The 16570-nt window shown below is 37.2% G+C and overlaps 1 protein-coding gene across 1 annotated transcript in view; it reads left to right on the top strand.

Annotated features, from left to right (window-relative positions):
* LOC126859358 (lachesin-like) overlaps positions 1-16570 on the top strand; it is a 122649-nt gene that overhangs the window by 95472 nt on the left and 10607 nt on the right. Inside the window, exons 3-6 of the mRNA XM_050610577.1 lie at positions 6134-6341; positions 6783-6941; positions 12255-12383; positions 12533-12667. Coding sequence (XP_050466534.1) covers positions 6134-6341; positions 6783-6941; positions 12255-12383; positions 12533-12667 — 631 coding nt within the window. The remainder of the gene's footprint in view (positions 1-6133; positions 6342-6782; positions 6942-12254; positions 12384-12532; positions 12668-16570) is intronic.

Raw genomic sequence — 16570 nt, 5'->3', positions numbered from 1 at the left:
TTATACGATTAAATGACAATAGCAGCGAGAATACGCGTGCAATCGATAAAAACAATTAAATTGGAGACAAGAACTATTTTTTTGCATTTGTAGTTTCAATATCTATGTAATACGTCATATATATGCATATATGATGCATTATATATGTACATATATATATATATATATATATATATATATATATATGTAATAAATTTGATTGCTTTCTAAAATGCACTCTATATGCACTATATATATATATATATATATATATATATATATATATATATATATATATATATGTATATGAAATACGTTTTAATTATCTGGCTTGTAAAACTAAGGCGGAGTGCATTTTAGAAAGCAATCAAATTTTACGACTGTGTCCTTCTGCTATTTACCCTTGCAATTTATTTTATGGAAGTGATCCATCGGACATAAATTTTATACCGCAGCTTTGAATCACTTACTGTATCAAAAATAAAAATTTATTGAAGCAGAAAGATGTTTAAAGTCGAGCCAGATGTCGAGCAGACATGATGCAAACCTGAAAGAAAAATTGTTGGAATAGCATTTTATATCCAAATTTGCCTCTTCCGTTTTACATTATCATTGTACAATGATGACACACTATGCATTGTCGTGAGCGAAATGTGCGACACCAGCTGTTTGTTGAATATGTCGAGTCTGAATGAGCGTAAAAAGTCTTTGCGCTTTTAAAAGTCGGTATTTAATTCGTTTCCTCGCACTTCACTTCCTCCATTTTAATGCTCTCGGAGTTTTCAGAATTTCGTTACACGCAAAGTTACAATGCCGTTACTTTGCGCCGCCGAACAAAGGGAGAGAAATGAATGCGAAAAGATTTTCAGGCGACAAGAAACGCCCGCATTCTCTCTTATTAATCGTTAACACGATGAAGTGTGAAATTCTTTTTTTTCCACGTCAATACTTTTTCGCTTTATTTCGCTTTCGCGAGCGCCGAGCGCGCGAGGGGATATCTTCGGCTTTCATCTCGGTGGAATTTTTTTTTCTTCTTCCATCAGCCACTACCGTACAACGATGCGCTTTTACGTCGTGGCAATTCATCCTTACCCTCCACTAACGCGACCGTGCAAGACCGAGCGTCTCTCATGCTACAGACAAGTATCATTTCCGCAAAAAGTAACTCGAAAATGAAAAATCGAGTGTCGGCGGGATGACGTGTTATTTTTCCGAGAGCGGTCGATACAAAATGTGTCAGAAATATAATGTTACGACGCTAATTATACAGTGCCACATATATGACGCACACACAATAGAAAGTCATAACTTAAGACTAAAGATATGCAGGGAATAAGCAGCTTAACGTAATAAAGTAAATCTCAGAATCGCCGCGTGCTTCTTGTTATCTATCAGAAATTATGAGAGAGGATATAAGAAAAATATAAATGATGTACTTTCTTTTGAAATCAAATAGAAATTCCTTCTAAGAAGATTAATATTTAAGACGGATTAAAAAAGAAGTAGCGCGATTGATGCGTTCTTCTTTTAAGCAAGTTAAAATATATTAAATAAATAAAAATATTGTACCCGTAATAGAACCAAGAAGCCTCGAAATAATTATACAAATATGTAAACGATGTAATATAAAAGCAATATTGTTTTAATTAAATAAAATATTAAATACATTTAAAGCAAAAAAAAAAAAAAACAATGATAATTTATCAAATCAAAAATAAATTGAGAACGACGAAGAGCCGTATAAGCAATAAAAAGATCTAATAAGTGTTTGAAAGAAAGCGACGAGCCAATACAAAAAAGTGTCTGCCTCTCACAGATCAGATGGTTGCCAGCTTCAAGCAAATGTCTTTTAATTAGAGGAGAGCGAGAATTTAACGAAACGTCACGTAGTACTCCGTACCTGGCGGTAGTTTAATTTTCAAATGTGTAACACGCTCGACGCTAGTCTACATTAGTAATATTTTTTTTTTCGCCCACACGCCGGCTTCATATACGATGGTCGTCGCGCACGAGTAGCAAACGCTGGCTAGCCGTACTCTTTAATATGTTTTTCACACATTATGAACCATGGCTGTATTCCACGTAGCCATCATAACCAAAGTAAGGTACGGGCTCGCTATAATAAAAGCTCGGAGATCCGTCGAAACAATCCCCTTCGAGCCACTCTACGCTGAAATAGACGTAACCTAGTTTAAAAGTGCATACAAGTAGAGAAAGAAAAAGATAGCGTGGCGCCCGATTGACTTGTGAGGTAACCAGCACCAGTGACGTCTACTAATGCATTTGAAAAAAATTTTGTCTACAATCTACTCTAATGTGAACAATGCGTCCTCTCCGCCATAGTATAGATTGTACACGCGATCATCTGTTTCCCGAGGACTGACGCTTTTATATCAATGACTTGCAAATAACCTGGGCATTGCCTCGATGAAATTAATCGCACGAATGCATCAATGCCTCGAGGCGAGAGGCGATCAATCGATTAGTAGTAGTACCGACGCCAATGGACGCGGACAAATTTGCATTCTGTCGCCACCGACGGCATGGAAATGGGAGCGAGAGAACGGCCTGGGCAGAAAAAAGGGCGGGCTGAAATATTTAAGGCACAGTCACTTTGTTAGCGTTGCCGGTCTGGGAGAGGATGCGATTTGAGGGTGAGTGATTGACAGCGCTTGCAGTTTGAGCATTAGGGGCGAAAGTGGCGATGGGACGAGCACAACGGAAGCGGAAGATAATGGGACGCTGTACGCGTTATACACAGTGATGTCATAAATCGGGACGTACCAAGCGCTTCCCGTGTAAATCATGTTTTATATGCTAAACCAGAATTACATCGTATGTACATGTATATATCTATGCTTGTTGGCATGCATTTTGAGGCGTGAAATTTTTTCATTAAATGTATTTTTGTCTTTTTTTTTTTTCATATACATGAAGATTTGTTCTCGCATAATCTCAATATACCATGTAAATTTGTCGGATTAGCCGAAAATCACGTACAATGTACTTCCACGCGCGTGAAAGAGGACGAAATATCAATCTGGAAATTTCCATGTTACCGAATGACGTGTATTATCGTAAAATGTGATCCTCTATGCGTGTATGAAATATGCTAAGAGGCATCGAGCACGTTCGCTCGACGGGCTTGTCAATTTTCGGACGCGAGAAGAGGAAAGACGCGCGCTTATTTGGCACGTGGTTTCCATTTTCCTCGGTCCCGTGATCACATAGAAGCGCGAACGGTCTGGACCGCTATGGCCACGCTACATGGACAATGAATTTCAGACGCTCCGTTGACGCACTCTGTTCGAGTATTTCATGGCTGACTATGCTCGGACGTGAGACATATTGCCGTTCTCGACCGGTGGACTTCAATGCAGATTTTATGTTCGCGCGATGGACACGTATCAGCGATTTTCGAAAAGCGCATTGCATAGAAGCTAGCCAAGCTGAACGAGTTTTGTAGAGAGAGAGAGAGAGAGAGAGAGAGAGAGAGAGAGAGAGAGAGTGTAATGAGACTGAGGATTAAAATTTGAAATGTCAAAAAATTGAGAAACATTTTTCAAATAACAGACATACATTATTCTTTTTCCGCTATAATTTATTTTTACTACTATCTCTTTATATAATCCTAATGTCTATTGATAAAATTATAATTGTATCGACTAGAAATAGATCAAAGACACAGTGCCACGGTTAAATGGCAGCAAAAAAATATTCATGAAAGAAAATATATGTGCAACAGCGCACGTTAATCGCTCGCGTGACGACTGCGAGACGGTCTATTAGCACAAAGAGAACACAAGTGCACAGTCGCTTCATTAAATACAGTGAACGCGTTATTATTACTCCCGTGTGGTTACAACGCGATTCTTAATGTCTCGCACGTCTATATAAACTACATTCGAGATGCATGCGAGAAAGTGTAGAAATAGGACAGTCTTGATAGAGAGTCTAACGATCAGTCACTATTTCTCAAACATAAGCAAATTGATGGTCCTCATTAATCTCCTTTTTATCAGATAATATAGTTAGAACATCTTTAGAACAAGAAGCGAAACTTTCAGAGACACGATTCAGTCATTAGCGAACTCTTCACTAATGGCTTGACGTTAACCCGATGCAATTTTCTGATTTTGGAAATATAAGCTTCTTATCATATCAACTCCAAAATTCTTGTAAAAAGTAAAATTAAAAAAAATAAATATCTTACTTTTCTCAGAATTTTTAAAATTCAGATTTAATTTCGCATATTTTTTATAATTCTCTTATACATTACATATATTTTGCAATATGGTATGCAAAATGTGCCAAGTAGTTACAGAGAAAAAAGAACCAAAGTATAGATCAGAGAGCGGGGAATAATTTCTTTCGTAGAAAAAAAATCAAATTATGCCGAGGGAATCGAGCGAATCGTGATAATCCAATTGATAGTGAACAAAGGGAGAAAAAGGGGATGTAATGGCGAAATAAAAAAATAGCGGATAACGGTAGAACAAAGTGGAGGAAGGTTTCGAAGAAAGATTAAAGAGGGGATTTTGTAAGTAGACGCGAGAATTTGCTCCTGGTCTGACGGGGGAGGCAGTGGGGCTTCGCGGGGGTGGCTTTGTCGAGCGAATTCTTGCGGTTTCGGAGCAATTACCTTGACTGAACGCTAACGATGGTTCGTAAATCAGGATAGGATGGAGCAACAGCTATTCCATCGGCGGTGAATCCATCTATGGTAGCTGTCACTCGAATGCAAGCTTTAAATCTCATTTTCCAAGACAACAATTAAAACAATAGATGTACGTGCACATATACAGTGCTGTGTTTCTGTCTCATTTTAACCAGAAAGAAGTTATTATTCTTTTCGTCCTTTCACGATTTCTTTGAGATGACCTCTTTGCACTTTTGCACGTAGAGAATTTATCGCTCTTCTATCAAACATACGTTGTTTTGTTCCTCTCGATATCCTTCTAGAACAGCTGACATAAATTCTGATCGGTGGCAAGATGCCAAGCGTAAGTTTGCAGATTGTACGATATACTTATAGAACACTTGGACATTTTATATCCCAAACTCATCGTTTTATTAACTAACTATAGAATCTTTCTGATTTTTCTTTATGTGTTTTTTGCTAATAAATTTGAAGCATCTCTTATGTCGATACGTTTTTGTAAAAATATGAAAATTTATGTACATGTAAAATACAGAAAAGAGTATAAAACACTACTTGAAATACAATAAAGCATTGTTATCTAAATAAATGGCATACATACGCAACATACAATTCTGAATCGTCTTTGTATATACGACAATTCTAGCTTAATGCAAAATGCACGTGCAATTGTAGGTCGACAAAGTGCTTGATAGTAGGACTCATCCGATGGAAACTCGTCGGATTTGAGGATCCAATGACGCTTTGTCATTAAAGTCATTACGTCATCCATCAATAGGTAGCTCCTAAGCCTGCTGGGTCCGCAATTCAATGCCAACAAAGCCGCATTTATCGATTGTCGTACGCTTCACAATAACTGGCTATGCAGAAACATTTGAATGGTAACAATGTTCGACTATGGTTTGTAGATAAAGTCGCCGATTTCCACATTACCGCATTATTTGATCCTGCTATTTATGGTCCAAAATGTATTTTATCATCTCTCCCTGAAATATATGTATAAATAATCAAATTTTCACAGTCGCGTCATGTGATTTCTTGACGTTTGCAGTTTCGTCCTAGATTTTAGCAAGCTTCTCTTTTTTATTTCTCTTCTTTCCTTTCTTTCTTGTTTGCTCAATGGCTCGGTAAAAAAAATTGCGCATTTATTATACAATATATGTATCATAGCATAAAGAGACTTCTGACAGAACACTCAAATGCATAAAGCTAATTTTTATCACGAGCAAAACGTTTAATTTTAATTGCATTTTAATTTAAAGTACACAGTTCTCTTTTAACTTTGCAGAAAGGAAATAAACCTACGCTACGAAAACAAAGAGGATAAATCAATTCTCACGAATTTTAGCATCGAAAAGTTCTAATTGCCCCGTAGTAGCGTAACGGATTACACGCGTTTTCGTGGTGTCACATGACACCGGCCGGGAAACAAAAGGCCGCCAGTGATGGATGGGTTCCAGACGATTGAAGCGGCATACCGGCTTTCTGTTTCAGGTAGCATGGCTGCGGGTGGACACGCAAACCATCCTGACGATAGCCAATCATGTGATAACGAAGAATCACAGAATCGGCGTCACACACAGCGAACACAAAACATGGCTGTTGCATATACGTGATGTCCGCGAGAACGACCGAGGCAACTACATGTGCCAGATAAATACTGACCCGATGAAGAGTCAGACTGGCTATTTGGAGGTTGTAGGTTCGTCTGCAGGTTGTGTCTCGGAATTAATACCGTGATAGAAAAATCCGGAAACTCTGTTTGTTTCGATGAAAAAAAAAAATTTTGTTTTTTTGCAAAATTTTCGCGTTTGAATCGAAGGTTGAGCAGAGTGGACGACTGAAATCAAGTCCGTTTCTGGATTTTGCCGATAGTATCGCTTTCGAAATCGCGCTATATGTTATCTTTAAACCGCCAAACCATACCATATCGAAAATTCATGGTATTTCGCGAAATAGAAATCGATGATCGATTTTTCTTTATTGCCTTTTGCGTATTGCCTTCTTCTCGTCGTTTATATTTTTTTTTTTTTTGTATTCGCGCGCAATTATTATATTATTTTTCTAAAATTATTTCTATATGAATCTTTCTTTTCGAAATGTATGAGAATTATATTAATCAATAATAATTTTTATCCGACAGTTCCGCCAGATATTTTGGATTACCCGACGAGTACAGATATGGTGGTGAGGGAGGGTAGCAACGTTTCGCTGCGTTGCGAAGCAACAGGGTCACCGACGCCAAACATCACCTGGAGAAGGGAAGACGGCGAGTTGATTATTCTGGGAAATAGTCAGGAAGGTAAACTACTTGCAGGCAGTCTTTTATATGTACAAAGAAAGCTTAATGGTTTGCTGGAATAACTTAGCGACGTTATCTTTAAGGTTCTTTGTAACCAAGTGACTTTGTATGTCAATGTATTTATAATGATATCCTTTTTTGTGGTACGCGCTGTCCTATATCTCATAAAATTATATTTCTCTCGAGAGAAATTTATTCAATTTTCGTAATAAAATAGATAGTGATTTCGTAATAAAATAGATAGCGATTTGGCGCACGCAATTTCCGTTCAATTGCTCGCGATATTCGTCGAATTCCTCAGCGTACACAGCGCGACAGACTATTTTCCATAATTTGCGCAAGTAAAAGCGTCAGGTGGCGCGAAAATTTCCGGCCGTTCCTACATAGACGTACTTATTTTATTCGCATCGCTCATCTTGAAAATCGCCGCGCCGTCATAGGAAAAGCGACCGCCCACGCGCGCACAGCTGAAACATCGGATTCACTCAACGCGGGGAAACGACGATTTATCATTCCGCCTCTCGGACTTTATTCACCCGACTACGTTGCGTGATGCAATTGCATTCGAAGCTGCCGATGCGACCGTGTCGGTGACGTCAAAGTGAAATATGCGTTTCAACCCTTATGCGTCTCGCACAATAACGTCAAGGAAAATTGAGCTTCCTCATTCGCACCTGTTTGAACAACGCGGAGACTTTATTCTACGGGTACAATAACAATTTATCATCCTTTTGTCTTTTAAACTTATTGAGCCGTCCCGCCTCTCTATGCAGTTCCGTTAAATATTTGCTCCCCTTTGTGCGCATTTTATGCACCTGTCTCCGCGCAGAGGGAGCTCACGATAATTTATAAGAGTAAACGACGATTCTTTTGGCATCTTTTTACAGTTTGACCTTGTTCTTTCGCGAAAATAAATGTACTTCAACGATATCATTTATTTATTTATTTATTTTTTTTCAAATTATAATAACTGATTGATGAAGCCTTTATACAAATATTAGTCATCTTCTACTTCTACTTAATAATAATATACTAGCATTAGGGAAATTTAATTCCTTTATTTAATATAGATTCGTTAATATAGATAAATTTTACGTTAAAAATTTGAACTATTTGTATTGTCTAGTAACATGTCGTTATTGATAATGGTTATTTATTATTCACATTGTAATCAGATAATTTGAGCGATGATCCTTTTCCTCCTGTTTTAGATTCGTACTAATGTCATTTAAATACACCGCGTGTCATAATGATTCGCTGACGTGGATACAATATCTATTTATCATCTCTATTATCTCCGAAAATTATTGAACCGTCATTTTGCATAATGTCGTTTTGCTGACAGCGAAAACATTTATTCCGCTACGCGTGCAGTTTATTCATCCGGTTCATTAAACATCATCTGCCAACCATTTTAAATGATCTGCTATAGAAATTTATTATGTCTTCGTTTATCTCACATTGTTTTCATTATAATATATTTGTTATTAAAGAAAAAGTTTATATATTATATTATTTAATATTCTACACATTCTCTTTCTTCTCTCTTTTTCTCTCTCTCTCTCTCTTTTATTTTTTATTTATTTCTTATATTATACAATTACATATTTATTTGTTTGATGGTTCGCATTTAATTTTATTTTTACTAACTCCTTTTAGAAAGAGCTAGAGTCATCTTCAATATCATGATAATCTTTTCGTTTACATGGTTTTTCTCCTCTTTAACTTTCTCGATTTTTTTAGCTAATATATGATAAGTTTCTCTTTCGCAAGTTTCTTTTATCTTTTTATTTAACTTACGAACATGCACGTTTCTTTTGCGACCATGAAAACTTTCTGTTGGACGTCTACATCGTACTCGGTTTATTTCCATTTCAATCTTTACTCTATACTTGAACGCCTCCATCTTCTTTCATTTTTATTTTCTTAAAGAAAAGTCAGTATTCTCTCTTTCTCTCGATTTTCAAAGATATCTTTAACGCGTGCTTGTTTCCCCTTTAGTTCGTAAATATCCTCGCGTCTTTCTTATTTTCGTTCCCCTTTTCGTCTCCATGCTTTCCCTTGTCCTTAACTTCTTTACTTCGTTCAGGTATTGTTTCTGGTGCTCCATACTTTAATTAACGGATTCTTTCTTTTCGCGTTCTCTTTCTACACTCGCATACTTTTCCATTCTTCACTTCGCGATTTCCACGACCCTTTTTTACTCCTGAAAGTCCCTCCTTTTATCCTATTCTTTTTCTTACGGCAATCACGAACAGTCACGACAATCCACCCTCCTCGACGCGCTTTAACTTCTCTCGCGTTCTACTATCCTTTTTCACTCACCAACTCTTTCCGTTCTTCTGGCGACCTTTTTCGCTCATGAGTGAACGTTCGCTCCTCTATCGTCCCCTCACGCATTCGTTCGCCATCATGGACACTCTGTTCTCGTTCATGTATGCGTGGACAAAATCCCGGATAAACCGCCAAACCTATTTGCCGGAAACTGTCCGCAAATACTAGCGGGAAAATAAAGTTTCTAGTCGCGGGGTAGTGCGAAGTTTCGGGGATCTTTGTACCGTCCGATCGCTGTAGGATTTCCAGTCTGCACTTTTCCATCCAAAGTCTCCGTCTAAAGTTGGCCAGAAACCATTCGAGTATGTGGGCATATTTCTTGTATAATTTATGTACCAATAAATATTTATGGCTTGAGTTTTTCGAGACAGAAGTTTATTTAAAATTATTTATTAACGATAAAATAAGTTTTTGCAAATTTAATTTGCATGTCTATTCATTATAGTAAGCTTATATAGAGATTATTCTCTAAATTATTATTAATTATCAACATTATTCTCTATTATCGTAATACTATTGCATATCTATTTACATAGATATTGCGATTGCATAATCGATTTTATGTTACCAAAGGTGACAATTTATGTCTTCCGGTGTAATTCCCCGGACAGCGCAGGTAGTGGAAGTCGCGGAATACATTCAACAGTAAACTGTGGTCGATTTAATTACTTCATTAGTCGAAAAAGCCGCGTTAGCTTAATTTGAAAATCTGGTACATGGAAAATGTGAAATGTAAAGTCTATTAAACGTAGTGGCGTTATCGTTTTCTCCCTCTCTATTTTTTTTTTTTTTTTCTTCTTTACCAGCAGCAACGTTCGCGTATAAATCGGCACTCGCAACTAATTAACTAAAGAGCCTGCACAACCGCACTGCTGGTTAACAGCTTATCTCGTATGCAGGTGATTTCAGGCTGAGTCAGCAGGCATTTCAATAATATAAATCACCTTGCACGAAGATTAAACGATGGAGCCGACCGAGTCGTTTCTCGACGACTAGAAAATTCATTTTCTTTAAATACATCGAGCTTTTTGGTATCGATCACGTTATAAATAAATATACGCTTTACTTTAGAAATAAATTTTCTGCATGGCAAATACTGTCATGGTTACAGCTCGTCGTCGGTAAATATCGTTTGGAACAGGAGTGTACAACTTTTTAAAGATTTAGTGCGACAGTTTATCTAGATATATTTCGCGCGAGCTCGACATGGAGCGTAAGAACATGAAAGTTAAGGATAACAAGCGGGTTTTAAGCCACGGATGTGTTCAGTGCCAAGGCTGGAACCGTAACGGAGAACCCCCGTGTATTCGGCTTACGTCTTAAAACTTAAGAAATGCAAGTGGACGAGTTGCAGCACAAGGCGCGACGTCTCCCACAGGCGCGCTGATATTCTTTAAGTTCTAAATTTTACGGCGGACGTTTTGCGCCTCACGAACCGCTCTAATCTACATATGTTAACTTCGCGATTTACGAATTCTTCTGGACTGTATATGTCACGCTTTCTTTTTTTTTTTAAACGTTTACATATAGGTATTATTGTACCACAAATTGAAAGTTTCATCAATGTTTAATTAACGTACAACTGTATTTGTTTTTATATAATCAAAAAAGTGCAATAAATTTATTGCATGCAATATTCGCATGGATTTTTGTTGGAAAAAAGATTTTTAAATTGTATTTTGCGATTATTGAGCAAAATATTTTCTTTAGGATATTTTGCCTATACAATAGTAGCAAATAGCTGTCGAAATTAAAACAAAAATTGTTTGCAAAGTCAAATAAATAAATCTGGATTACAAAAAGAATTAAAATATCACAAAATAATAGAGATTTTTAATCTTCATTAAAGAAAATAGTTGTAATTAATATTTTTTCTGATTTATGATAAAAAACTTATGGTCATGAATATCCCCTGAAATCAACAAAGCAAGAAACAAAAAAAAACTGAGTACTTTATAGAAAGATTTCAGATTATTACAAATATTTTCTTTACAATTTTCAATAAATAACTTTTAAACGTAAGTGGCTCTAAATCAAATTTTGCACAAATATTTATTAGAGTTTTATTAATACATGTAAACATTTTTATTTTGATAATGTCTTTTTTTGTCACACTCGTCCATAAGTGCTATACAATATACGCGATTTTTCATAAGATCAATACAAACTTTAATAATTTTCAAACCGTTGAGATTTATATTCAGGTGTTGCACAGATAATCAAAAGAAATAGTAGAACAGCCTACGAAATTTCCATTTGTCAATGTTTTGACATATGACATATACATCCCTAAATACAATGATATATTGTAACTATGAAAAAAAAAGTGAATACGAAATGGTCATACTTTGAATGATATACAATTTCAACTGCATTTCATGCATTGCAAATGTATATATCTTATCTCACGTAAGAGCGTAATAGAGTTAAGAGTTACTTGGCGCTACCTTGGCACTACATACATAATATTCGCAACTGAGAATTCGAGTAAGATATACACTAGCAAGAAATCACAGACAAGTATATTCCATCGCCTAGGGAGCAAGACGGGTTTTGTGAATATCTTGTACGAGATGTTCAATGTTAACGGAGATTAGACTACGTGATAAAAACAATGGCGCGGTGATTAGTATCGGTAACGCAGAGAAATACAATCCAACGTAGCCGACCTGTATTAATTCGAATCCCGATTGTGGACTTTTTTGTCGCATCTGATGAAAATTTCTTGCCGTTGCATTGAATTTATGTTTCGCGACTCGCGCGATTCACGCTCCGTATAAAAAGTCAAAATTAAAAATAAATCTATTATATAACCGTGTTGATGTTAAATCTGTAATATTTAACATAATAATCGTTAATATAATGCGATGACTAGTTTCATAAATTCTATAGCTAATTAATATTAACGACTTTGTATCATATATGTAATTTTATGTGACTTTATGAATAAATAGTTTAATGATTAATTATATGTCATAGCTGCCAGTATTGAAGGACCGATCTTCAATATTACGAAAGTGAATAGGTTGCAGATGGGAGCGTATCTTTGCATCGCGTCCAATGGCGTGCCACCGACAGTCAGCAAGAGAATTATGCTTGTTGTACATTGTAAGTAATTAATTAGAATATTTTTATACACACATAATGTTATAATGCATCAGTATGTTACGTTAGTTTAATATATAATAAATATTTAACATAATGTTTAAAAACAACTGTGTATTATTCTTCTTTTACGTGTATTTCAATGTTAACAGTTGCTCCAATGATTTGGATCCAGAATCAATTAGTAGGTGCTCAAGAAGGACAGCAAATGACATTAGAGTGTCACTCCGAAGCATTTCCCAAATCCATCAATTATTGGACACGAGAGAACGTCATTATAACAAACGGTACGTTTACGAATACGAAATACGCTTATCTCGATAAAAATGCATTCATTCCAGCAAATGCGTGTCATTGAGAAAATAAAAATTCACATATATTAAACTTTGCAATTCTTAAAAAAAATTTCAATATGTAAAAAAAAAAAAGAAAAATAAAATAATCACACTGCTCCGAACTTTGAAAGTTTTCACATTCAAATGTTTTATTTAGAGTAGAAGTAAGCTTCCGAATCGATCGGAATTATTCAACGGCAATTAGAGACCGTCCGCCAGCAATGACGACATTAATTCGATCTATGACAACGCCAACTCTTTCAACATCGGCGACAATAATTGCGACAGTAACAGCAATAACAACTGATCTATATTTTGCCACTTGCGCGTGTATAGCATGCATGTTCTTGCCATAATTTAATGAATGATAATCCGCTTCAGCGGCACATTGAACCATACTTTACTAGCCGGCAATACATGGCCAGACTCGGTTTGCCCATTCATTTACGTTCGCGTACTAAAAGTTAGGGCCACAGTAAATAGTTAACACTCTAACAGACTCATTTGCCAAATAGAAGATAGGAATGTTTTGATGAAATTGTTTTAGAAAAAAAAAATATATTATCTCAGGATTTATATTACCAATTTCCTAATGAACAATTTGCCTTCAATATTTTTTAAAAAGAAACAGTAAAGTGTAAAGTGACGAGAATTGAATATTTCTCTCTTCGGTCTTTTAAACTAACTCAGTGAAAATATTACTGATTAAAATAGTAAAAAGATTTTACCGAAAATCAGTGAATATTTCACAGATCCTTAGTAAAAACATTCTCACTTTGCTCTTTCGTTTTACACTTCGTTGATTATTCTTGATTATAGATAGTACGATTTTACTGAAAAATTGCTCGCTAGCACTAACTGATTTTTCTAAATGAGAGATTTGCAATATTATTGAAAGCATTACTAATCAATGATAATATGCTGATTCCATTTAAGAGAATGATGATCGATTAATGTACGCATAGAACGATCAATTAACAATCTTCGGTCTAACGCGGGAAATAATGTTTGCGCAACGCCCGCAGACACTGGCAAGTGAGACGCGGCAAATCGGATCTGACAATGCACGATGCATCGGCGCGGCGCTTTACCGAAAAGCGGACCCGCCGTATGGGCCGTATACGCATAATTATTTCGGATAATTAGACATGACACGGCTGCTGCCGCGTCGTGTAGCGAGCGCAACGGAGTAATGTACCCTCGGATCCATTAATGCACGCCGGCCCCCCGAATTTCGCTGCGGGTATGCGGGAGCGGGTAAGAACGGGGCGACGGCGACAGCGACGGCGCGGACGCCCGCGTCTGCAGCTGCTAATCGCGCGGCTAATTAGGTTAATTTCGGATCGCTTCTGCCGGCGCACCTGCAGCTCCTGACGCGGGCTCGCTGGCGTTTTGCTACCCGGTGATCGATGGCTCGGTACGATTTCCATTTGCGACGCCGAAGGGGATTTAGGGGTGGAAGGGGAAAAGATTAATCTTTGTTTGTCCAGGCGTCCCAGATTTTTATTTCACAGGCTGGTTTTTCGGGAATGAAATCGCCGGCTTTCTGTCGCGCGGCCGAATGGCCTTCGCTTATCTGCATGACGGAATCTGAACCTGTATAAACCACGTTAACAACGATCGCGGGTGTGACTTATGGGTATGCCATCTTTTATCGCGAAACGACAATACAAACGATAAACGCTTTTTAACACATGACGGCGATGTCGATTAAGCTAGCCGCTCTTTTGCAGAATAAATGTATAAACTTGAATGCGTTTCAATCACATCTGGTTAAACAACTCGAGCATTTTATAGTCTTTGCAAATAATTCGTCGCATTCAAAATTATAATTTTGATTTCACGATTTATAAAAGAATTTCTACGGCCCTGGTGATTGTATAATTCTAAAAAAATATTCCAAAAAATCGCCGGTCTGCATTTTCCATGCGGCCCAGCGCGACTTTCAATCCGAGCAGAATGAAAATCCGATAAAACCGAAGGCGCGACGAACGCGTTTTCACGGCTTATCTGGCGAGATTCCGTACCCGCAGCCCGGATGGAAAGCATGCGAATTACGAATGGGTTAACTGTCAAGTTATCTCGCATTATATTCCCCGTGTCAACCGCATGTGCCCCCCGGCGTTTCGGGCGTAACAGTTACGACATGCTTTACGATTTAACGTTCCGCGGATATGAGCCGCGCCCGCTAATACGAATTCAGAGCGCGAATTCACCCACGCACGATCAGATATCGGGCGGGCAGTGCGGACCCGTGCGGATCGCCGTCACATCTATGTGCGCACCGATTTTCGGCATCGGCCATTTATCGGGTAACCTGGTGAATAGCATGCTGCCCAAAACCATGCACAATTTTCAAATCGATTCCAAATATTCGCTTCACAAAATTGTTATTCAGAGCGAACATTTTTTTCGAAAAAAATTTGCCAATAAGGCTCTTAACTGTTTTACAAGTATCTCTTTCAATCAATACGATAACGACATATATTTTATTTACATATTTGTATTTGAAAACATGTATATATGATGAATTTTAATATATATTCATATATTCATATATATATATATATATATATATATATATATATATATATTTTAATATATATTCATAAAGTCGTAATCTGCGGTTTGTATTCTGTAAAACGTGATTCACTGCAAGAAGCCGTCACGGAGATGTGGCACGATTATAGAAAAATCGCGATTCAAAATTACACCGTGAGAATCCGACTAAAGTTGGGCATTCAAATTTCCGGTAAAGCAGAAAAGTTTTATTGTCATCTTTGAAAAATTTTTTTCTTCACCCAGGTGAGCGACGCTGATTTCATGCTTATAAAGCTTTACGAGAATATATCCGGCGTCGGGAAATTCATGTATTTTCCTGCTCGGAACTTAGCGCAAATTCCAAGTTTCACCAAGCGTTTCCAGTCACGCAGCTGAATCGACGGATAGAGAAACGATTACATATAGATATCGCGCTCTCCGTTTTCACGTGATGGCAGCTCGAGTCGTAAAGCGCGACGGAAAGTACAATTCTATTATGTTCCTATAGTAGAGTCGTATAATGAAAGTAGCCATTTCATGATATCGTTCGCGTTGCAGCATGGCAATGCAATAGATATTGCATTATATATGAGAAGAAAAGAGCAAATCTTCGTATGTATATATTACACAATGTATCAATGCATTTATAATACACATACCATTTTGAAAGGTAGTGAAATCATTAAATACTACCTGAAACAATTACCCTTCAATATATCGTATAACGATTAAAAAGAAAAATTGTTACGCTCGATAATTATCGTGCGGAACACTGTTGCAAATTCAGCGTTTTTTTTTTAATCAAACGCGAGGCGATAAATTTATTGTATAAATTTGGAACCGTTCAGGAGAGGGTGGACGGGGTGATTGAGAATTTGAGACCGCCGGCTCGTTGACAAGAGGATTACGCCGTAAATCAGTGCCTTTGGAAAATATAATCTGTCAGTGGGCAAACACGCATTACGCTCCACCCGGAACTCCAATTCATTATCAACATAGAGTTCCCGACGGTTAGCAATTACGCGATATTTAACGTTTCGCCGCTCTACGCGCGAGTGTTTGTGTGTATCAAATTAGATCTGTCAGTGTTAAACTCATTACATTTTTTATACTCGTACATTCGTCGCCGAACTATGTGCGGTCTGTTTTTAAAAGAACGCGCTTTCGCGTCATCGTTGTACTCCTGTGACAGTTTCAGGTATAATTTCTCTCTCTCTCTCTCTCTCTCTCTCTCTCTCTCTCGGCGAGATTTCATTTTGCAGTGTTAATTACATTTCGGAGACTTAATGAATTAAAATTAAAAATCTTGACAAG

This window comes from Cataglyphis hispanica, chromosome 3, assembly GCF_021464435.1.
Source record: "Cataglyphis hispanica isolate Lineage 1 chromosome 3, ULB_Chis1_1.0, whole genome shotgun sequence".
Classification (NCBI taxonomy): domain Eukaryota; kingdom Metazoa; phylum Arthropoda; class Insecta; order Hymenoptera; family Formicidae; genus Cataglyphis; species Cataglyphis hispanica.
The sequence above is the reverse complement of the archived record's forward strand: the minus strand, read 5'-3'. Positions and strand labels throughout refer to the sequence as shown.